At 35.6% G+C, this 26209-nt stretch overlaps 1 protein-coding gene across 3 annotated transcripts in view; it reads right to left on the reverse strand.

Moving 5' to 3' along the window:
- Positions 1-18508: 18508 nt before the first annotated feature.
- Lmbrd2 (LMBR1 domain containing 2) overlaps positions 18509-26209 on the reverse strand; it is a 51410-nt gene continuing 43709 nt past the window's right edge. For 2 of the 3 annotated variants that reach the window (XM_006994710.4, XM_076551797.1), the window contains exons 16-18: positions 25531-25636; positions 21173-21299; positions 18509-19301 (exon numbers count right to left, since the gene is read on the reverse strand). In XM_006994710.4, coding sequence (XP_006994772.1) covers positions 19241-19301; positions 21173-21299; positions 25531-25636 — 294 coding nt within the window. In that variant the 3' untranslated portion in view covers positions 18509-19240. The remainder of the gene's footprint in view (positions 19302-21172; positions 21300-25530; positions 25637-26209) is intronic. The other variant, XM_076551798.1, reaches the window with a different exon arrangement.

Below are 26209 nucleotides of genomic sequence, written 5' to 3' on the forward strand. Positions count from 1 at the left end.
GCCACAAGTAACGTCAGCTGCGTGTAACTGGTTGTAGCTATGGTTGAGTGTAGCTCTGACCACATGCAGCCAGAGAGGAAGCTCCAGCCTATCCTGGGGCCAGTAAACCCTGGCCATGAGGCCACCAATGTTGTTTTAATGAATTCTTGCCACATTGGGCACCAAATGTAGAAAAAATTCTAAACAGTCTTAGGAAATAAGAAACACAGAGCCAAATACAGAGGTAAATAGCCAAAGAGATCAGAGAGTCATGACTACTTTACCTTACCACCTTGCTGCCATCTATTCCCCAGAGAGAGTTTCTTCCTGCCTGACTTGTGTTTTTATTGCCTTTCTATTCTGCCTTCTCATTGGCCCTAAATCCAACCACATGACTTCCTCATCACTGCCTGTATCTACAGACCTCCAGGTCTCAATGGTTGGTACTGGGATTAAATGTTCGTGTCACCACACTTGGCTGTGTCCTTGACCACACAGAGACTCTGTCTGCCATGTGATTGAATTAAGGACATGTGCTACCACCACTGGATCTCTGCTTAATGGCTCACTTTGACCTCTGATCTCCAGACAACCTTATTTATTAACATACAAATAAAATCACATTTCAGCACAAATAAAATATCACCACAGGATTCAGCCCCTTATAGGGGTGGAAATGACTTTTGTAGTCTGCAAGGGAAGCTGGGAAGTGTAGTATTTCAACAGGAAATTATCAGTCATTGACATGATTTCTGAAGGTCCCTGCATTTACAATTCATAGCATTTTTAGGCATGGATGAATACATAATGTGGAAAGGGTGGAGTTAAAGATTACCTCTCCAGCTACTACTTTCCATGACCCTACCTAGGAAAAGCAAAGACAAAAGAGTCAATTAAAATGATCATGGTAAGAAGAACAGAAGGGAAGAAAAAGCAGGCCCATTTCTCTTACTGTTTCCAGCTACAGAGGTAGAATCCCTGGAAAAGAGGGAAACAGAATTCCTCATATACAGGTAGGGCTCAAGATACACCACAACCTAGAACTTGTCTCAGTTACTATTATGCAAGACATAATAGAAATATTAGGTGTTCAGCAAGCCCTGCTTCCAGGACCCACAAGAAACTTTTACTGATTTTTTTGCAAAGGCTGACCACAGCTATAAAAAAGGCAGTGTCAGACAAAGAACTAAGACAAGTATTAACTAAGTTCTTGGCATTTAATAATACTAATGCAGAATGCAAAAGAATACTTATACCATTAAAGGTCAGGTCAGCTCCTTTGGAAGAATAGATTCAATATACTTGAGTCTCTTAACTATGGTAATGAGGCTTGGATAGCAGAGGCAATTTCCAGAGGTGGAAGGAGGCCTCAAGGTACCAAATGTTTTAACTGTGGTACACTAGGTCACATAAGTAGAAACTGTACACAGGGTGCTCCTAGAAGCAATACTCCTTCTAGAAATAACCTAAACAGGAGACCTCAACATTCTGGATTATGTAGAAAATGTGACAAAGGCCAACATTAGACCAATGAGGGCAGATCAACAATAGATATATGAGGAAACCCTTTACCAGTGGGAAATGCCTCAGGGGGCCTCTCGCAGGCCCCCAAATTGAACATGGTAAAAACATTTCCAGCCATTGTGGAGGAAATTCCTCTCCAGGACAATTAAATAAAATAACCCAGTGTCTAATGTAAAGAAGAATACTGCACTATATCATAGAACAGCTCTGGTAGATTAATCAAAAGCTCCTAAGAACACAATAAAACAAATATTTCGGCAGACATCCATAAATGAACAAAGACCAAAGCTTAGAATTCGAATTAGTGGCATTGTTCTAGAGGGCCTGGTATACACAAGTCCAAATGTGACTATAATTACACCTAAATCATGGCATCCGAATTGGCCTCTTCAAGAGTTAGATGTCCAATTTCTAGGGATTGGAACCCTATCTTAGGTAAAAACAAAATTCAAGATGGGTTGAATGCATAGGCACAGGACAGAGAGGAATGCTGGGGCCATATGTGGCAAAGGTAGTGGTGAATCTTTGGGGCTGAGATCTGTTACAGCAGTGTAATACCCAGATTAAAATTCCTCCGGTCTCAGAAAGAGAATACAGACCAATACATCTTGCTAGGAATAATATTATAACATACTATAAAAAACAGCCACCAACTGTTCAGGCTGTACATAAACAGAGCAAAAATGCTGTTGAACTCTCAGAAGTACCAAGAGCCCTAACTTTAAAATGGCTAACAGACAAACCTGTCTGGTTTGGACAATGGCCTTTGGAAAAAAAAGAGAAGCTACAAGCTTTAGAACAGCTGGTACAAGAGCAGTTAAATGCTCAACACTCTGAAGAACCAACCAGCCCTTGGAATTCTCCTGTATTTATTATTAGAGAAAAGTCTGTTAATTGGAGAATGTTGACAGATCTGAGAACTATTAATAAAGTAATTCAGCCTATGGGCTCCCTACAGAATGGGATGCCCTTGCCCTCTCTGCTACCCAAAAAATGGCCTATTATAGTTATTGACTTAAAAGACTGTTGTTTTTTTTACATACCTTTACAAGAAGAGGATAGAGAAAAATTTGCCTTCACAGTACCTAATTATAATAATTTCAATAATATCAATGGAGGGTCCTCCCACAGGGAATGTTAAATAGCCCTAAACTGTGCCAATATTTTGTGCAAAAACCACTGGAAATAATTCATGTGAAATTTCCACAATCCATAATTTATCATTATATGGATGATATCATATTAGCTGGTCCAAAGTCAGATACCTTAAAAAGTATGTTTGAAGAAGTAAAGAAAGTTTTGCCTCACTGGGGACTACAAATTGCTCCTGAAAAAAAAATACAAATAGGTGATTCTATTAATTACTTAGGATATAAGACAGAGCTACAAAAAATTAGACACCAAAAGGTACAACTCAGGAGAAATCAATTGTGGACTCATAATGATTTTCAAAAATTGTTAGGAAGCATTTCCAACTTACAAGCTATCATTGTAATACCTAAAGATGGACTCATAAATTTGGCTAATTCTCTAAAAGAGGACAAGGACTTAAATAGTCCAAGAGAATTATCAGCCAAAGCTGAGAAGAAATTGGCTCTAGTAGAAAAGAAAATACAAGAAGTACACATGGATCATGTGAATCCAAAACTTAAGTGCATTCTGGTCATACTCCCCTCCAGACACTTCCCCACAGGGATTTTGATGCAGAGGGAAGATATTATATTGCAATGGATATTTCTACCATGTAAACCAAGTAAAAAGTTAAAGACTTATGTTGAAAAGATCTCTGACTTGATTTTAAAAGGAAAATTAAGACCTCACCAGTTGACAGGAATGAACCCAGCAGAAATTGTTGTACCTTTAACTAATGAGGAAATCTCCTCATTATGAAAAAAATAATGAATACTGGCAAAGAACCTGCAGTAACTTTTGGGGACAGATTAACAACTGTTATCCTAAAAGCACAAGAATAGAATTTATAAAGATAACTGAATGAGTCCTTCTTCACATTGTATGGCAAAAGCCAATTTCTGGAGTCCCCACATTCCATACTGATGCAAATAAATCAGGAAAAGTAAGAGACAAATCAGGAGACTTAAGTAAAGTGGTTCAAAGCCTATACAACTCTGTACAAAAAGCAGAACTGTATGCCATTCTTGTGGTACTGATGGACTTTACAAGACCTCTCAGTATAGTCACTGACTCTCAATATGCATAGAGAGTTGTTTTTCATGAAACTGCTGAATTTATTCCTGATAATACAGAATTAACTTTACTATTTATACAATTACAGGAAATCATCAGAAATAGGGAACATCATATATACATTAGATCCTATATGGGTCTGCCAGGACCTCTAGCATAAAGTAATGATAAGATTGATCAGTTACTAATAGGCATTATGCTAGAAACCTCAGAATTTCATAAGAAATACCATGTAAACAGCAAAGATTTCTCCATCATTTGGCAACAAGCCAAAAAAAATTGTAAGAAAATGTCCTACTTGTTCCTTCTATAACCAAACTCCATTACCCACAGGAAGCAATCCAAAAGGTATACAAAGAAATGAAATTTGGCAGATGGATGTGTTTCATTTCACAGAATCTGGAAGATTAAAATATGTACACCATACCATTGACATCTATTCAGGATTTCAGTGGGCAACTCCTATGAGTGCTGAAAAGGCTGATTCTGTGATTACACACCTATTAGAAGTTATGGTCATCATGGGAATACCTGTACAAATTAAGACTGACAATGCCCCAGCATATGTTTCCAGTAAAATGAGACAGTTTTTTGCTTATTACAATATGAAGCATGTTATAGGTATACCACACAATCCCAGAGGCCAAGCAGTCATAGAAAGATTCAATTGAATTTTAAAGGATATGCTAAATAAACAACAACAGGTAACAATGACTCCTAGAAATAGATAGCATAATGCTTTATTAACCTTGAATTTTCTCAATGATGATGAGAAAGGAACAACAGCTGTAGAGAGACACTGGATTAAAGGAAAAACTTCTGAGCTAAACCAACAAGTTTATTTCAAAGATATGTTGAACTCAGAATGGAAACCAGGATATGTCCTACATTGGGGAAGAGTTTTTGCTTTTGTTTCTGCAGGAGAAGAAAAGCTATGGATACCAACAAAATTATTAAAAAATCAATTTGAATAGGAGAAATCCCTTGATGAGGAGAAGTAAAAGTTCATCCACTGATGTGACACCTCTACAAATTGTAGAAAAAATTTAACAAACAAGGATTGGGGCAGGGTTCTGTTTTCTGTCTTTACAGAATAATAGAATTACCCATCTTCCAGAAATCATAAGGCCTTGGATACACAGACGTCTACAGCAGAAGAAAAGAACCTATTGATACCAATATACACAGGGGAATATCTCACTACCTAACATCTGTATCAACTCAAGGATAGTTGTGGTCCTGATTCAATTATAAATCAAGCTAGCTTTGAAGTTGGGATGTGGCTCTCTCCTTCTCTAAACCCAAGCATACTATTAAAAGAAAAATTAGCAGATTCTGTCTCATATCAGAAGAGCCACCTGGTGTGAGACAGAAGAAAACCAATAATTTAGGGACCATTTTCATCTAAATTCTGTTTCTTGCTATGCTTTTCCTCGCCTTTGAAGAATTCTTTTTCTATCCAGTGTAAATCTAAAACCTTCCATCTTGATATTGAAAATGTTCAAGTTTTCCAGAGTAAAAAAATAAGACTTTCCAATAGCAATCTCTGAAGTCTCCAGAAGGAAGATGGGGCCCAGAAACAATGGCTCTACCCAGTCCAGAATGATGCCATGGTATTCGTGAACATTACTCAATGATCAAACTTGAACTGAAAACTCTCCAGGACAGTTCCAAGATGAAATGGTCCATCATACTACAATTCTAGCCAGAATCTCCGATAACCTTACCCATCACTCTGAGACTGGCTGTAGAACCTACAGTTATTTCAATTGAGAACTAACTATCTGAGCTTTTTTTTTTTTTTTTTACAAGACCCCACAGAGATACCTTCACCTCCTAAGCAGCAGGTAGCAATTCTAAGAAAATGATGTCCTTTCTCCCAAAGGTTTCACATTCCTCATGGTTAAGGATAATGTCTATAGGGCTGGGCATGGAAGAAAATATTGTACTCAGTATTCTCCTTAAGAAAAGGAAAAAAGGAATGGATAGGTACAGGATATTAAGGTAAATCATTGTATATACTAGTAAATTAATTTAGTAAAATGTCAGCCTTAGATAATTTGCACTGTTATGGATTCTTATTTATTGATACAAATGTAAACTTTTTTTTTTTTTTTTGGTTTTTCGAGACAGGGTTTCTCTGTGTAGCTTTGCGCCTTTCCTGGAACTCACTTGGTAGCCCAGGCTGGCCTCGAACTCACAGAGATCTGCCTGCCTCTGCCTCCCGAGTGCTGGGATTAAAGGCGTGCGCCACCACTGCCCAGCAACTATTTTTATATTCCTATTTAAGATAATTTGTACATTGATACAAATACAGAACTGTATTTGTTGTAATATACATATATTTCTACTCTTATTTGAAATATTTTGTGTATTGATACAAATGTAAAATTATATTTGTCATATTGTATGTTCTACCATTGTTTAGAATATTTTGTATAATGACACATATTTAGGATTATTGTCATATTGCATTTAGCACTATACATCCCTACCTCTGCTTAAGCTGTTTTGTGTATTGTCACAATTTTGAGGTCATTGTCCTTTTAGAGTTCATTTGCTTACAGACATGTTTACATGAAGCCTTAGTCCTTAAGTTATTTAGGTAGATAAGACTTACAGATTTATAGTCACCTATGCTTGTTATCACTACAATTATGTTAGGTTGTCCAGATTTACAGATACATAGGTGATATGGATAGGTAGTCTTCAAAACACTTCATAGACCTAGAGAATATGGCATTTAAATAACTTAGAATTCTGTTGATGTGAGACATGATTGCTCCTGGCAGCACTGATTTGATCCTGAGAGAATGTTGGGCTTCTACGACATTCCTGTTTGGAAGTTTGTCTTCTTCTTGGCACAAAATGGCCTGCTGGATAAAGAACTGCCCTTGCCTCGACTGCTGACAGTATAAGTGCTGTCCTTTCTGGATAAGCTGGACACAAGGAAAAGTGATTATTGAACTCTGTTGAGACAGGGTAGTATGGTCTTTCAAAATCCCTGCTTCTGAAAATGGTCTGACAGATACTCTAGGCCTGTAGTCAATTTGAATGCACCAACGATGCTGAAAAACTTTAGGTGACTATCCAGGTCTATTCTCACAAGACTCCTGAAAGTTGCTTGCGTCCATCTCCTGTTTTCTCAGGTATTATTATATTCCTTCTCAGGTCTTTGATGAAAACTAACAGTCACAGTCACAATCTTCTCATATCTTACCTAGAACATATTAAGTACTAGATTCAGGTTCTTCAGGACAGGACACCTATTGGAATGATCTCTGTAACATGCTATTTACCTATGCTTTAGACTTCTCTGGATTTTAGTATGTGTCTCTTGTTTGATGTTGCTCTTATTGGCTGTAGTTCCATTTGTTTATGTCATTACCCTTTATTTCTCTTTGATAATTATTCCTACTGTATATAGTTTTGTATTAGGTTAGAACTTTCTTCCTTAGACAAAGAGGGGAGATGTAGGGATGTTTGTCTATGCCTTACCCTGAAGCACTACCCTTAGTACTTGGCCATCCCCTGGGGCATGGCCGAGATGGGGACCCCTTAAAACCTGGAATGAGTACATACTCCCTTCTCTTTGCTATGTCATGGTCTTGGATGCTGGTGAGGATCAGAGCAGCACTGCACCATGCCTCAATCCCTATTTTCTGTATTGCAAGTTCCCTGTATCATAAGTTAATCCCTCAATAAATTCCTATAATCATTAAGCTATTTCCATGCATTGGTAGTGATTTAATCGCATTACCTGGTGACTGTCAAATATTTATGAATGTAAAGAAAGGAGAACATCTGTGAAGCCCTTACCCAGGAGGTCATTCTAAGGAAGCCAGGCCACAATTTTCACATTTTTAGCCAACTTGATATCTTTAATGATAGCCTTAAACCTCCATATCACCCATTGAGGAAGATGGGTAAAAGCATTGTTCATCTCCTTAATGCTTTTCTTGGTCTGAAACAAGCTCGATATGGATCCTTGAGAAACAAGAATAAAGCCAGAGTCTCTAAACTTAGCAATGAAGTTCTCCAAGTTCAACAAACAAGGGAGGGAGGGAGGGAGGGAGGGAGGGAGGGAGGGAGGGAGGGAGGAAGGAAGGAAGGAAGGAAGGAAGGAAGGAAGGAAGGAAGGAAGGAAGGAAGGAAGGAAAGAAAGAGTCAATAGGATTATTTGTGATAGTCTAGATGGGCATGCCATGAAGCTCAGACCATGTATTGTGGTGATATATTGTATACCCTAAAAAAGCTTGCCTGAGGATCAGATGACAGCCAGCCACTAGATTAGACATAGAGGTCAGGCAGTTGTGGCACATACCTTTAATCCCAGCACTTGAGATCTCATGCCTTTGCTTGGGAAGCACACACACCTTTAATCCCAGAAAGTAATATGGTAGGGCAGAGAAAGGTATATAAGCATAAGGAAACAGGAATGCACTCTTTAGACTGAGGATTTGGTAGAGGTAAGAACTGTGGCTGGCTGTTCTGCTTCTCTGATCTTTCAGCTTTCACCCTGATATCTGACTCTGGGGTTTCTTTTTATTATAAGACCATTTAGAAATTCGAACAACATCTGGCATCCAACTTGTGGGGCATAATTCACAAAAAGTCACTTGTCTGTAGCCTTGCAGGTCCTGGTTGAGTCCTGAGTTACATGTGGCCAGAGTCTCCACCCCACATGGGCTAGAGTCTAGGGATTAGGTTAGGATCCACTGGCTAAATTTTTGTTGTAGCCTCTCTGCAGCAAACTCCATAGGATTTTTTGGGCTTCAAAAACCATAGGAGTTAGTAACTTCCTCAATTCCCTCATGCAGATAGCTTGCTCTTTGGCTTCTCTCCTAGTAGGTTGTGGGCTCTCCCTGGATTCCCATCTTGGGCTTTTACCACACCGGGTAGCTGCCTTGAAAGCCGCTCAGGCTTCTACTGTTGAAAGCAGAAGCAGTCAGCCTTACATCTGAATCATCATTGTTGGCAGATTTGGTGAGACAATTTGGATTTAAAATGAGAGGAAAATTAACATAGATGGGATTTATGTAATGTCAATTACAAATAGTATTTGTTTGACCATTATTTATCATTTTAAAAGTTGGTTAATATGAGTGCCAAGATAAAAATTTTAGAAAAACTTGTTAAAATAGATCATAGAGAAATTCAGACCCAGACAGAGGAATTTAAGGGTCAACCAATCTCAGCATTGCACTATATGGTTACAGAGAAACAGCCTACGGCTTTCAAACAGCCAATCTTAATCTATCTAGTAACCTTACAGGAAATGCCAAATGCTCAAGGCTGTATAAGAGCTGACTGGACTCCTGTGCAAATGTTAGATTTGAGGAGATTCAAAGAAGCTATAGTGTCATATGGTATGCCTTCCCTGTTTGTGAAGCCAATGTTAAACTCATGGTCAACTTGTAATAGAATTAACCCTCAAGACTGGAGACATTTGGTTACAGCTGTCTTAGAAGCTGGTCTCCAATTACAATGGAGGATCTGGTGGAAGGCTGAGACTAAGTCCATTGAACAACAAAGAAGGACCATAGGTATGGAAATCTCCCAAGCTGTTTCTTGGAGAGGGAAATTATGCTAATGTACAAATGCAATCTGTATATGATGACCACACCCTGGCTTTATGCAAGGGAGTAGGAGAGAGGAGAGGATCTCCCAAGGAATGGGAAATAGAATATAGTGTCATGGAGAGATAAGACAGAAACTAGAATAGAAGGATAAAATAGGGATGGGGATTGTGAGAAGGGTACAGGAGGGGATATGAGAAGGGACAACTAACACTAACGACGATTTGAATTACTTTATATTCATACTAGAAATATAGTATACAAAATGTTTTCATTTGCTTTGTTCTATAATTTCTTCTTCTCTGGTTCTTTGTTTTTTAGCTCTGGTTACATAAAAATAATAGATTCATAGAATGAAAACTTAATTCCCTGGTATCTTTGTGGATTTTTTGTTTCATTTTGCTTTGTTTGGGTACTATTTTATTGTTTGTGCTATAATCTCAATAACCACAGAGTTATGAAATGATATTTGGCAGATGGATGTGTTTCATTTTTCAGAATTTGGAAAATTAAAATATGTACATATTGATGTAACCAACCATCTTATTAAATAAGAAACACAGAAACAATGTAAAAGAGAAAGCCGAGAGGTCAGAGCTCAGAGCTAAAATCTCACCCTTCCACCTGCGGTGTCCCAGCTTCCCGAAAGAGAGCCACTTCCTGTCTGTACGTCTTTTTTATAGTATTATTGTTCTGCCTTCTCATTGGTTGTAAACCCAAACACGTGACTGCCTCGTCACTGTCTGAATGTACAGCCCCCTAGGTCTTAAAGGCATATGTCTCCAATGCTGGCTGTATCCCTGAACACATAGAGATCTATGGGATTAAAGGCGTGTGCCACCACCGCCACACTCTGTCTATGGCTCTAATAGCTCTGACCCCCGGGCAACTTTATTTATTAACATACAATCAAAATCACATTTCAGTACAATTAGAATACCACCACATGTACACAATACCATAGATACATATTTGGGATTTCAATGGGCAACTGCTTTGAGTTCTGAAAAGACCAATTCTGTACTTACACATCTATTAGAAGTTATGGCCATCATGGGAATACCTGTAAAAATTAAGACTGGAATGACAGCTGCCGACAGACATTGGACAGTAGAAAAAAACTACTAAATTAAATAAGTCTGTATACTTTACAGATGTGTTGATCTCAGAATGGAAACCAGGATATATTATGTTGGGAAAGTGGTTTTACTTTTGCTTCCACAGAAGTAAAGCTATGGATACCATCAAAATTAATAAAGATTTGATTTGAACAGGAGAGACCTCTTAATGATGAGAGGTGATAATTCAACCAGTGTGGCCATTCTACCTGTCAAAAGGAAAAAAAAAATCACCAAATTAGGGTCAGGGCAAGGTTCTGTTCTTGTCTTTGCAGGAAAATAAAAACAACCATCTTGAAGAAGTCAAAGACCTTTGGCAGATAGACATCTAAAGAAGAAGAGAGAACTGTCTGGAAAAATTACAAGAAAAAGGAGTAATCTGGACTAACGGTATAATATACTTTCAACAGGGTAAAATCTCATATACCTCTCAAAATGTTTGTTTTCACTGGTCTCTACAGTCATGTTAAACAGATGGTCTTTATAGTCCCAACTCAACTAAAAACTAAGGTGACTTTGGAGTTGGAGTGTGGCTCTCTTCTCTAAACCCAAGCATATTGTTAACACAAAAATCAGAGTCTCTGTCTCATATCAGAAGAGCCACCTTGTATGGGATAGAAGAAAACCAAAATCTAGGGGCTATGATTGTCACAAATCTCAGACCCCTTTAATTAATTTTGACTCTTTAAAACTTTTATTTAGGTATAGTACTATTTCAAAATTTAAACTTTCTCTCTTGATATTGATGATGTTTAAGTTTTCTACAGTGAATGATAAATATTCCTAACAGCGATCTCTGAATTCTCCAAAAAGATGATGGGCCCCACAACAAGCTGTATGCCACTAAGCTGATAACCACCACCCTGAGAACAGCTTTGAACTACAAACTGCTCAGCACAATTTCAAGGTGACTAATTGAGACTAATTGAGATGGTCCACACTCATGTACCACTCCAACCAGGACTTCAGATAAGCTCTACACTTCCCATTACTTAGAGACTGACAACAAATGATGCAGCTAGTTCTCCAGAGACTTAACCATTGTTTCAGTTTTTACAGCATTCCCTAGAGATGCTGTCGCCCCCCCCCATGCCGCCCCAGCAGCAGGAAGTAATTTTAAGAACATGATGCCCACTTCCCCAATAAATGGGGTAGATGGTTTTTGCTCTTTCTCAGGGTTATGGATATTTGTCATCAGGTAAGGAGATTGGTTATAAGTTGTTATAGGGTAAGGGGCTGAACAAAAGAGATTACACTCAGGGATCTCATTTGGAAAAGAAAAAGGGGGGATTAGATATGACAGGATAAAAAGGTAGATTATTGTGGCTATTTTCAAAATAAAAAAACAATTATGTTTTAAATAATTTACATTAATATGGATTTTTGTATATTGATACAAATTTAGGTTATTTTTGTTATATTGTATATGTTTGTACTTCTGTTTAAGATTTTTATATATTGATACAAATTTAAAGTTATTTTTGTTAAACTGTATGCATGTTTCTACTTCCGTTTAAGATATTTTTGTATATTGTTATAATTTTAAGGTTATTGTCCTTATACTGTACATCTGTTTCTATTTTTGCTTAGGTATTACCTATTCAGCTGGTTTATACAACTTGAAGTTTTAGTTCTTAAAAGCTATATAGGATAAGAAAGAATTCCAGGTTAATAGTCACCCATATTTGTCAAATTTATGTCACATGAAGGAAAATGATGGGGCTGGAGATGATCTTGTTAAGTCAGATAAGCCAGATGCAGAAAGTTAAGTGTCATGTGCTCTCACTTACCTATGGAATCCTTTTAAAGACGTTAAAGTAGAAGGGGGAATATTACAGACGAGGAAAGAAACCATTGGGATGATGGAAGCTAGTAAATACAATCAAAATCATTTATATATGTCATAACAAAGCATACAATTTTATGTGATAAGTATTTAAAAAATATTTAAAAAAACTTTAAAATTTATATTTATTTTATGTGTATGTATGTGTGCCTGATTATATATATGTGTGTACAACATAAAGGCTTGGTGCTCATGGGGACCAGAAGGGGGCATTTGATTGCCCAGCACTGGAGTTTATAGGTGGTTGTGAGCTGCCATGTTGGTGCTGGGAACCAAATCCTGGTCCTCTGCAATAGCAGTAACTGCTCTTAACCACTGAGCCATCTCTTCAACCCTTAAAAAGAAATGAATACCTTCTAACCATTTTTTCAAGTTTTCCTTCAGTGGATTCATTTTGTGTTAGATCTAAACATTATTGTCAAACCCAAGATCACCTATGATAATCAATAGTATCCACGATGTAACCTTATATTTTCATAGTTTTGTGCTTCAGGACCATGGTTTTAAATTGTGGAAAGTGTAAGATTGGCATCCATAGTAATATGCTTTTTTATAGCTGTATGTAGTAGTATGCTTATCAGCTATTCCAGCAACATTTGTGGAAAACATTCTTTTCTCAACACGGTTGCCTTTGTCCTTTGTCATAGATCAGCTGAATCTATTCATGTGCATTCATTTCTACGTTCCTTAGTCTGATCAAGTGATCTGGTAATTTTCCCACCAATGCTACTATGCCTTCTTATTGTTCTATAATAAACTTCGAAATCAGGTAGTGTTTGTAGGCTTTGCTCTTGACAATATCTAATTGGCTCTTGTAGAGTTTTGCCTCTCCCATAAACTATTTGATAATATTCACAAAATAATTTACTAGGCTTTGAACTGACTGCATTGAGTATGTAGGTCAAGTTAGGAAAAATCCACATCTATAAGCTATTAAGTCAAAAAGATGGACTATGTCTTCACTTAGTTGTTTAATTTCATCACTTTTCCATTTTTTTCTCAAATATAATGTGTACAGATTTTGTTAGATTTATACCTAAGTATTTCATTTGGGGACTAATATACATGTTACTGTGTTTTAAATTTCCAATTCTAATTGTTTATATTTGGCGCACAGGAAAGAAAGTTGTTCGGTTTTCTTGGTTGGGCTGGCTAGAGTTTTATCACTTTTATTGATGTTTTTGAAACTGTCATCTTTGGTTCTGTTAACTTTCTATTGCTTTTCCATTTTTACTGTCAGTAACACACATAAAGTTTCTGTTTACTTCTGTTTTCACTGTTAACACAAGAAAGAGCGGATACTAAGAGTATACCTATTTAATTACTCATCTTTAAACGTTCTGTAACATTTGACAGTGGATATATAAATGGATATATAAAGAATCAAGAATACTTACATCTTCTCAAAACAGTTTAATCTCAATGAAGATGCATAAATAACGAGCAAAACTGTAGCTCATAGAAATGTAATTTATTTCATGCAAAGCTATGTATCTTATATTTTAATAATGAATCATATAAACACTTCAAAAATTCATTACATCACAGTCAGTTACAATACTACAAAGGAATTGTGAGTCAATGAGTTTGTCAAAATCAAATTAAGGAACATTATGCATAGATAAGGCCAAAGATGCTAACTTACTTCCTGATAGCAATTTGCAGTTTTTTCCAAATATAGATTTGAAAATGTAGTGAGAATCTACAGAAAAAATAGTTAAATCTACAACCTACTGGACAAGTAGGAAAGCATCCATTGTTATACATCCAGTAATAAAGGCTGATTAAAGATAAACTTGGCATCATGCACCCCCAAAATGAAGAGTTACCATTTTGAAAATTGTGATTGAATATAATTTAAAAAGATTTATGTTCTAGTTCATCTAGTCAACTGAATTATATGATGGCAAAATACCAAGCTCTTTATCAATGCAATAGGAAATTAGGCTTATGGTATGCTTTTCTTGGGTACTGTGTGTGTATGCATACATATGAAGAAACTAAGGAAATGCAGACATGTTCCAAATTCACATCAGAGTACTGCACTTTAGAATATTGTATCAAAGTAGTATGTTGGATCAGAACTTATTTAAGGATGACTTTTAAACTATTTAAAAGCAATACTACAATTACTTACTTACAAAAACATTTATAAAAATTAAATACCAGGGAATAACAACATCAATAATTAGAGCTTTTTGTATTTTCAATGCTATAATTTATATATATTAGGTTATAGTATTTAAGAGAGATATATTCTCTATCTTCTAAAATGAGAAAAGATCCTTCAAGTTGTTCCCAAAATACAGACAAAAACAAATCCATTGGATTGTTTAAAAAATAAATAAATAACACAGTCTCTTCCCTCCAACTTGGCATGCCAAATAGGGAAGATGTTAGCCAGTTCTCTTTTGATAAAGACAGTGGAGTCCTGCCATAATGCCACCTCCAAATGCTGTGCACTTCAGTGTGCTGTCGATTCACCTGACATGTCTGCCACAGTTTGCTACTCTTTTGCACCAAACACAGAAAGTTCTTTTACAAAATTATTTGTAATCAACATAATCACAAAAGAAAAGGTTTTTAGGGAAGAAACCGAAACATCTTTTAGGATAGAAATGACAGAATAATACCAAGTATTACTTTATTAAGGAAAATTTAAATTATAGCAATACTTCACCTGATCTCAGTGGATAAATTCTTTGAAAATGGCATTTTGTTGTTGTGTTATACTGACTAATATGTAAGACATTAGAGGTGAGAGCATGCTTCCTTCGAAGTGGAAAGGAGGGTAGTGGCCACACCATGGGGCTGAGATCCAGGAACTGGAAATGGGGCTAAACCTGTCTAGTCTTCCAAGTCTCCAGTCACAAAAAAACCACTAATCTGGAAGTACTATCAAAAAAATTCAGATTTCACAAAGACTCCTGTAACCCTTTGTTCCATTTTTAAACATGAACATTTTTATGAGTTCCGTTTTCTTTTTCTCCCCCCACTTTTTTTCTTTTTTTCTTTTTTTTTTTGAGACAGGGTTTTTCTGTGTAGCTTTGGAGCCTGTTCTGGAACTCACTCTGTAGACCAGGCTGGCCTCGAACTCACAGAGATCCACCTACCTCTGCCTCCCAAGTGGTGAGATTAAAGGCGTGCGCCGCCACCACCATCCGGCACTCACAGTTCTTAATGTTGGGCATTTTAAAATCATTTTATACAATTTTTTACAGTGAAAATAATTTTTACTGCAGCGCCCTCCTTAGTCATCTAAAAGAAAGTGCACTGAGCTAGTATGAACCACGCTTCTATTCAGACACTGTTCATTCATCCAGCAGTCTGTTTCACTACTTTAGGTACAATGCTGCTGTTTCAAGTAATGAGGTTTGAAGTCAGAAGTAGTTCCTTTTCAGTGTACTGCTCATCCAAAAAAAACCAAAAACCAAAAAGCAAAACAAAAAACCTGTGTACATAAAAACAAACAAAAGAGAAAATCCCTCAGCATCCTGAAAGTCAAATGACAGAGATGGGAAGGAGCGAGGGGGGGAGAGGGAGGCACAAAGGAAAGGCAACCCTAAACACACTTACTTCCTAGCTTTGAGAGTTCAATGTATACAGTCCACTGCACTTTGAAAATTTAAGTGTGCCAGGACTTCTCAAGGGCATGTTTTGTCTCTTAGTACAAATATTCTTTCATCCTTCATTTTTCAGACATGGCCTATTCAAATTGTAAGTATAAATCATACTATAGCCTAAATGGTAATTATAGGTTTTATTTCCTCTTAATATGGTAATCAGCATATGATCAAAAATATTCCCTAAACCTATTAAAGATATAAAATAAAGTCTGTAAATAAACAAATGAAATTTGTCCATTAGCATGATGAAAAAAAAAACTTTAAAAAATACACAATGACTTTCCACACCTACACTTACTTTGGACACATATGCTTAAATTTTAGATCAGACAATTTAAATGGTAGAGGCCAGAAAAATCAACAAAACACTTTTTGGGGTGTTTAGGCGGTTGAGTCTGATTTGTTTTTATGATAAGGACTTCCCACACTTTAAGTCTCACCACTTGCGTGAAGTGAGACCCTTTTGTGGGATGAAATTATTCTAAAACTCTTGTATGAATGTGATACGATAGCAAATATTTATAATTACCTTTATGTTTTAATTCTTATTTAAAATTCTTTTATAAAAATGTATAATTAATAAAATGATCATGCAGTTTTAAAAAGTAAATTAGCAATATATAAGTGATTCTTGAAATTTAAAGTTTTTTTATATAATACTTACTTTGAGTTATTAGCTTGTTAAATATTCTTAACAATTATTTTAAAAATATAGATTTGGGTGCTGTGGCACATGTCTTTAATCTTAGAACTTGGGAAGTGGAAGAGAAAGTTCAAGGTCATTCTCAGTTATACAGACAGTTTGAGGCCAGTCTGGGCTACATGAGACCCTGTATCAAAAAACCTAAACTTTAGATCATTCTAATCAAATATTTATTAACATGTAAGAAAGACATGAAAAAGTATCAGAAATAATTCTTTAAGAAAACCATTTTGCATGTAAAGCATATGAACTCTGTATTAATATTTTTGTGACTGTATTATTACATATTAATAAGTGTCTCAAAAATAAAAATATTGTACATACTACCAATGCTTTACACAAAGCTTAATAAATATTAACTTAATTCCTCAGAAATAAACTCAGTCTTCTAGCATGAAATCATTACCTTCTATACACAAATTTACTCAGCGAAGTAACTTTTCTACATTGTTGCATACAAAATCCCGTAAGAGAAACTCTAAAAATTTGAATATTCTGGATCACTGAAACAAAAATTCACTGTAGAAGTAACTCAAAAGCCAGTATGTGTGTGTATGTATGTATCTATACATATGTATATAAACGTATGCTTCTATTAGTGTAACTTAAAAGGAAAATACCTGAATTCCTTTATACATTCCTATCAATTTGCTTAGTGTGTTATCAAAATTAATTGTAAAATTGGACATTTCTTCTCTTTTTATCCTTCTATTACAACAATAGTATCTGAGTATGAAGAAAAATTTTAACAAAAATCATATTTAAGAAAAATATTTCAAAGCAAATCCACAGAACAAATGATGAAACACGGTTTCAGGGACTTTAGACTAATTAGTTCATTTTGCTTTGGGGACTTTAAAGCTTCTCAAAGACCCCCTACTGTGATAATCATCCTTTTTACTTTCAAAGTGCTACTTAAAAAAACAAGTACAAACAAACAAACAAACAAAACAGCCCAGCAGAAACCCCAGCACACAATCATCACCCGAACCCCCTCACAACAGTTTCGTGAGGTAGATCAGTGGGTAAGTAGCAAATACGTCCTTCATTCTAAAAAATGAAGAAATTGAGGCACTGAAAGGTTCCATGATCTGCCCAAGGTATTTCAGGAACCAATCACAAAATTATAAACAGCATTACATTATCACTGCTCTGGTCAACTGCTCTCTGACCGCATTTCACAGTAAAAGGTTATATGCCTTATGTGTCCTTGAATTAAGCAGGCATGCAACCTTCAATTCAGAGTAGCTCTCTACTGATAATTATTTAAAAGGGGCTCTACTTGAAAGGCTATAAAAAATACGACCATTAAAAAAGAAAGATAATGAGAAATGATGCATCCTTCCTTTCAGTACCTACATAGAACTATGTCCTCAACATATGGCAAAGTAACACTTGAGCACTAGGAATAATTGCAAGGAAAATAGGCACGAGACTGTCTGGACAACTTCAAATCTGGTCATTCATGTAGAATGGATTCCGGAAGAAACACAAATATTTCAGGATCATAGAACAATTCCTGCAAACATGTGCTCAAATCATGTTCACTTTGTAATAAAACACTGGCTCTTTAAACATAATACTCAACTTTGGCTTAAATGCAAAGGTTGAAACAACCAATTTAAAATAATAAGCGTGTTTAACAAAAAAATTATTACTACACATTTTCATCCTAATACATTTGTTTTTTAAGCTAAAATTTTAATGCTAGCAATAATCATAAATGGATTATTTTTCTTTTTACATCTGAATAGCCAAAGTAGCCAAATATTTTCTTTTCAAGGAGTATTAACAGGCATCTTTTAAGTATTAGAGAACTTGGGGAACTCTTTGGATATATATATATATATATATATATATATATATATATATATATATGTATATATATATTACCCATCCTTAATATTTATTATTTTTTTCTTGGCTGGAATGATCAGTGTCAAGTCAGTATGCTAAATGCTAAAGGTGAATATTTTTCTCTGAAATGAAAATCTTTTACAAAGCAACAATATGAAAACCATAAAAAGATCCAGTTACCACAAAGAATGAAAATAACACCTCACTCAATTAGAATACACATGCCAAAGACACTAACACTATCAATTGAAGAATAATCTTAACTACACATGCAAAATCCCACTATTTTGTATACAGAGTGGAAGAAGGGTTGTTTACATTCAGTTATGTCTGATAAGGAAGCCTTATTTTAAGACATGAGTTTTGTAAATACAGTAATTATCTGAGGTCTCAGTTCACTTTCACTTCTTTGGGAAATGTAGGTTGAATAAATTTAAATTACAGTTATAAAATAGTAGCATTTAGTATGACTTATGAGTTCCTTGAACTTTAAAATAACTCTCCTGAAAAAAAGTAACTTGAAACCAACTGTGTTCTCTTTATCATGAACTGAATCCTTCCATTTAACTACACTTCTAAGGCAGACACTTCAGATGGTATATAATAAATCCTATCAAAAAAGATGATACTCTAGTTAACAAACAATAACTTAATATTGTTAAGATGGGATCCATTTTCAATGCCATTTTTGTTATCCTTATTATTCACAGAGAGTACAGATGAATTGTAGGTCACAATGATGTTCATAAAGGCTGAGCTGATGTGATGACCTTGGTTACTTGAGCCATGATTTTCTTCAGACTTTAGATATCTTCAAATATTATGCTGGAAGACATAGAGAGATATCGTCCACCAGGTTGATACCTAAAAAGCAAACATACAAAAATGATGTAAAATATTTTTTAAAAAAAGAAAAAATATGAGAAAACACTAAAAGGAAGTAATTACAAAATTTGTAAAGACCATAAAATTTATTCAGTAGCCAAAAGTAGAATCCTATCTCCCAAAATAATAATCCAAAAGGACTTAATAATAAATCAACCAGCAGCTGTTTGAAGACACACACACACACACACACACACACACACACACACACACACACCCCTCATAGAGTGAATGGCATAAACAAAATGGGGGAAGTAAGACACATTCAGGATACTGCGTAAATAACCACATTTAATTGTCAAATAAAGAGTATTCTAGGGTTTTTGCTATTTATAGGCAATAATATATTAAACACTTTAAGCATGTGTGATATTTTTCTGTTTTTATTTTTGAAGCTAGCAACACAAAGTAATGGTCTTCTTTATGGTACACGCACATATACACATACACACACATACATCATGTTTTATTCATATTCGTTCCCTTCCTCTGCTATCCCCAACCCTGTTCCCTCCTTGCTGGTCTCCTGGTCCCCACAAGCAGTCTTCCCTTCTGTTTTCACATGTATGCTGTTACTCTCCTTCTCTTCATCATTTAAGATCTTTTCCTTTCCTCTTATAGTCCTCTTCTTACTTTTAAGACCTTTTGAGTCTGGCTTATTTCATTTAACATGACTTTTAGTTACAAATATTTTCTTGCAAAGTCATGTTTACACTTTTCCTTATGGTTGAATAAAATCTCTTTGTATATATGGACCACCTTTTCCTTAACCTTTTATCTGCTGGTGGACATTTAGTCTTAGCTATTGTTAATAATTAACAATAGCTACAGATGTGGGAATATCTGTGTGGTATGCATACTTAAGTCTTTTGGGCATATAAGCAGTGGCAGAGTTGGGTCATACAGAAGTTCTATTTTGATGCTTTTTGTTTTATTATTTCTCATGGCAAAACAAATGAAGACATAGGCTTTGTAGTCAACGTACTGGAGTTAAAATGCCTTATTTCTTACTCATAAACTGTGTGACTCCAGGCAAATTATTGAGTCTTTGAGGACATTAATCCACTAAGAATTTTCACAATAGATATATAAATATAGTCATGATTCCATGTTCTTTGTCTCAATTCTTCTTTCTTATTTCTAATGTCACTACTGTTATATAAAGATATCTATTTCAATTATAACTAAAGAATGATTTTTTTTTGTTTGCTTTTTGTTTTTCTTTAGCAGAGCTCACTCTATTTCTGATTCTGGCATGAAATTTACTATGTGACCTAGGGTGGCCTCAAACTCACTTTGCTCCTCCTGTCTTAGCTGCTCAAAGGCTGAGATTACAGGCAGATGTCACATCTGGCAGAATGTCATAATTATGAAAAATAAAATAATTAGCGGGTATAAATGAGTATCAAGTGCTAAGGACATAGCTTAGTTGGTAGATGTAGCCTAGCACACACAAGTCTCTGGACTTAACTCCCCAGGACTAGATAAACTGAGTGTGGTGGTGCATGCCTGTAACAGGAGGGGAAAGCAAGGGGATCTGATCAAAATCGTCTTCAGCTACACAGCAAGCTGGAAGGCAAGCTGGTCTGTATGAGACTTGGTCTCAAAAAACAAAACAAAACAAAGAAGGTATTAAATGACACTTCAAATTTTTGAATTAATACTGAAAAGGAAATTTTTTCTTATCTTGCTATGCTGAGCATCCAATTGGGGCCTTGTGCATACCAGGCAAGCATACTCCCACCAAGCCCAATATTTTTCTCATGTTTAATTATCTTTTGTTTTCAAGCTCAGTACATCGTTAACATTTCAGAGGCACACCAGAGTCAAGTGACATAGACAGAACTTACCTTCCTGATTCAGGTTCCAGAGAATCATCAGTGAATGTTTCAGCATTAAAATCCAAAGGTTCTGCATCCTGGAGAAGTTCTATTCGGTCTCTTTCAGTTCTGTTATTAGCCCTGGTGTACTTGGATGCTGCTCAAAAGAAGAAAGACAATGGCTATTTCTCTATAGTCTTTTAATTTATAAATCACAGAAAAAAAATCAAGACTTCATCTAATTGTTGGTTGTAAAGATAAGAAATTTAAGTTGTTGCTTCTTAGAAAATCAGGTTCAAATTATGACAGTATAATACAAAATAATAAAGACAATTTCTTGAGCCATCTAGCTAGTCTGAGCTCAAAGTAGGTAGTGTGAAGATTTAGAAAGTAAAAATTAGAATTTATATTTAACTATAGTATAACCACAATGAAATTGTTTATCATTAAATCAAACTTCATTTGGTTTCATAGCGAATCTTTATTTATTTATTTTGGCTAGAAATTTGAGATATCATCACTTCAACTCTTGAAGAAAAGACTTAATATTTTTCCCATAAAGCAAGAATAAGGGTAAGACTGGCCAACAAAAATAAGTAAGTCTATATTTACTTTGAATATCCACCATATTTAAAAAGTAAAAAGATACAGCTGAAAGTAATTTATCTAATCTTACCTAATAGATTAAAAATATTGCCAACATAGAAGCATCTACATTGCAAATGTTCAGTGGTCCCATGCAGTTAATGGCTGCGATATAGGTCATTAGAGAGTCAGTTGCTCTCCCTTTTCTACATGAATAAGTTTCTTGTGAACAATTTATAATATCCAAGTTTTGATTTACGAAGCACAAGTATCTTTTAAAAAATTATGGGATTGGAAAGATGGCTCAGCTGTCATGGGCATTTTGTTCTTGAAAAGGACCAGAGTTCAGTTCCTAGCACCCATACCACATGGCTCACAAATGCTTATAACTTCAGCTCCCCGGGATCTGATGCCCTCTTCTGGCCTCTGCACTGCACTCATGTGCACACACACATACAACCCACATAGACATACACAGAGATTAAAAGACTCAGCTTTATGAAAGAGTTCTTTTGGAAAACTTAAGATGTTTATAGCACAGTTTTGTCTTCTTGGTCTCTTTCCTAATGTAGTGATGCAATATTATGAAAATAACTATTATATTCTAAGAGACTGGAATTTTTGCTGGACCTCACAGCCAGAGTTAATAACAACCTTGAGGTCACTTAATACTGCTATCTTATGTGTACTTAGCCCATTTGTTTAAGACAGCAATGTAACAATCAATCTTACTTGCTTTGGATTTCGCATGTTATCATTTTTTTACAACCTAAGCTATTACATAGCTGTAATCGTAAGTCATGTACTTGTCCCATGTTCCTGACCAGGAACGATGTATCTGTATCATTTGCTAAAAGCAGTAAATACAAAGGTTAAAAAGCAATCTTCTAAAATGAATATCTACCCAAGGACATTGGTTGATAAATAATGATGTTTGAGGTACTGTTTGTTATCTAAATGTCCTTCAAATAACCTTCTGTCATTATTTCAAGTACCATTTCTTTGTTTAGGCCCTCACCACTCCTTGACTTTACTACAAAAACAGACTTCAACTTTTCTGAGCTTCATTGATTTGAAAATCATACTTTATACTGCCATTAAATTCATCTTTCTAAACAATAACAACAGATCATGCTTCTATCATTGAACATGGAGAAACTGAACTGGTTCTCAACTAGATCTTTATCCCTACTGACTAACATCATAGTGTTAGAAGATACTATTCATGCTATTGGAGGAGAAAAGTAACTATCAATCCCACCCCCTATGAACCCTGTGAACACTGTGTCCAATAACAACCTGCCTGAAAAATATACCCATTGATGCAATAGTAGCATAAATGTTATAAGAGTAGCCAAATACTATTTTTAAAATTGCATTTAAGGCTTGCTACACAAAATAGAGCCCATATTTGACAAGACTAGATAGGTCATGGCCCCTAGAGGAAAATCTACTACTATTATTCTGCTAAGTGAATGTAGCAATAAAATGACTCCAAATGACATATTTCTATACCCATAGGTAAGTGCATTGCTTATCCCTCAGCAGAGGAGCTTCTTAAAGAAATTAATACAGACAGCCACAACTGGACAGTGTGCAGAGAGTGAAAGACTCTGAAGTACTCATCCCTAAATAGGATGTTGTTATATCACTCCCCTCTCCTCAAAGTTCAGGGACCTATGCAGAAGGGGCATGGTAAGAGTGAAAGAGCAAGAGTTGTTGAATGTCTCCAAGGAAACAACATTTTTCCAGACACAACAAGGACTATTGCACACATTAACTCACATAGGCCATGATAGAATGTACACATGTTCAAAGTGAACAAAATCCCAGCATGGAGAAGGAAAGGCAGGCACAAAGTCCCATCCCTAACCAAGATGCTCTTTGTAACTGATAGCAGCTAGGAGAGAGAAAATCAATTTTCCTCAAATGGAGTGACAATGGGTCTATCTACCAAACTCCAGGGCAGGCCTCATGCTCAGGAATAGTTAGCCAGCACAAAACATACTTTATGGAGTTTGGTTGTTTGGTTGGTTTTATGTTTTCTTTTAAGTGTATTTATTTTCTTCTTGAAGAGAAAGGGGGAAAAATAAAGTTGGGTGGGAGAGGAGAATAATCTGGGAGGAAATGGGAAAGTGATAAGAATGTGGTCAAAATATATTGCATGAATATTTAAAATAATAAATAAAAATTTTAAAAAGATCATGCTAAAAGTTAAAAATCTTACCTACCATATAAAATCCACACTTTTGAGCAGGACAGCATCTGTTTCTAAACTGTCTGAAGCCCCTCTTATGAACCTCCTCATGCTTAAACTCTAGTCATGAGAAAACCATATCTTCCCAAACATTCTCTTACATCACCGTGTCTTACTCTTTTTCTAATTAAAAACCCCCTTCATTTGGATAACTATCATTCAGTTCTAAATACTCAGCCCAATTTTTGTATTACAGAAATATTTAGTATAAAAATCCACTCCTAAGACAGAGCCCCCTTTTTATTCCCCAAGGTATTTCCTTCAGCACCAGGTGTATACTCTTTGGTAACAACTGCTATGAGACGTCTACAACATCATTGGAGTCTGCCATTAAATTATTTCTAACATTTGAATTCAGCTCCTTTATATAATCACCAGCTTCCTGATGAAAGTCCCATCATCTCTTTATGCACATTATCCAATTTCTCCACTATATCTTTAACATACTAATTAGCTATTTTCATCAGCGAACTGTGTGATAATTCTAATACTTGAGTCACTTTTATGGCTAGTGTGTTTACTTTTTCATATTTTGAAGATGACTCATATTTTACTTTCTAATATACCTCAGAACTTTTTGTTAAAGACCACACATTTCATTTAAAAGAATACAGAAGTTAAATAACAGTTATGTTCATAATGGGGCACATCTCTTTTTACTGGGTCACTGATGTTGAGGGACTGAACTAATCTAATGAGTACTTACTGTGAATTTAGATTCTGCCTTAGTTCTCTTACGTCTCTACCCACTTGAGTTTTTCTTTGAGTTTAGATGGTCCTCAAGTAGAAATGGATGTTCTTGGTACTTGTTTTCCACTCTCAGATCTTCAGAAGGATACCTGGCTTCTAGGTCTCCTCTAACAGCACATTACTGCTGTGTAACTGAGCAGCTGGGTAAGAAAGGATGCTCAGATTTCCTGCTTCAGCCTGAATCTCAAACAGAAACCTATTCACAGAAGCCTTAGCGTTGTAGCTCCTTCAGCAATACCTCATCTTCCCCAAAGACAAAACGTTGCCTCCTACACACTGTAAAGTCCCGTGCAACAACAGGTTCCTGGCATCTTTCTAAGGGCAAGGGGCTTGTTTCTTCCTCGTTCATGTCAGGACCACACAGACGTTTCTTCACTTGCACCACTGGTAGAGGACTGATACCTGACTTCAGTCCTTCTCTAAATTATGGGAACAAGAAATTTCTTTTTCTCTCACTGTATACATGGGAAAGCACTTGAATATGAGTCAGCCAATACTTACAACAATAAATGAATAACTTACATGAATGAGAAGAAAAGCAAAGAAAAACATCAAGATAAATAGGAGAAATAGGTACCATCCTAGAACACACCTTGGAAATAATTTAGTTATTTAGATTCATAACTTACAACTACATAATTGATGTTCCATTTCCCCTTCCTTGTATACACTAAGGACTATGATAAAGGGAAGGCACTGTAGACATATTTGCGAGTCCAGAGATGGGTACAGTTTTGGTTTCTATATAGCACAAACACTAATAACTCCTAAGCAAACTAGGAAATAAGTTACTTACACCAATTGGTAGTAGTATCTGAGAAATTTGACTCTTTGGGGTCAGGATGAACATTTCTGTTCCTAGTAGAATCTTCTCTGTTGTGTCCATAACGTTCTTTCCATTCCTAGAGCAGAAACCCAATCAAATATGTAACTAAAAGTTATACTGTCAACATTCCATATGCAGGGTAATGTAACCATTTTTTTCCATAAGAAATTCATTAGCAATCTGTAGAATTTTAATAGCATCTTTAAAATCAATTTTTATAGCTTTTAATTTTTAACAAAAACATTTTGCTGGTTATGATTATATTAACATATTATTCTATCTAAAACTTCAAAAAATATTAGAATAGCAAGCTTACTTTGACTATATAAAAGTTATGTTAAAAACTTCTTTTACTTGAGCAAGCTACAAATACTAGAGATCTGATAATACATTTCTGATAACAAGTTAAGGTTGTATACAAGTACAATAAACCTGACTCACATAGACTTAGTTATCATGAAAGACAGTATGATCTCATTAACTGAGATTCTATACCTATCCAATGTTTTGTACAAATGGGGATACATTCATGCCAGAAACTTTTGGCACTTTGAATACATTTTTTTTATGTTTATGTAGTCAGTCTATTACAATTTTGGTAAACTGTGAAAGTTAGAAGTCCTAATACAGTGCTTCTCAACCTTCCTAA

Source organism: Peromyscus maniculatus, chromosome 15, assembly GCF_049852395.1.
Source record: "Peromyscus maniculatus bairdii isolate BWxNUB_F1_BW_parent chromosome 15, HU_Pman_BW_mat_3.1, whole genome shotgun sequence".
Taxonomy (NCBI): domain Eukaryota; kingdom Metazoa; phylum Chordata; class Mammalia; order Rodentia; family Cricetidae; genus Peromyscus; species Peromyscus maniculatus.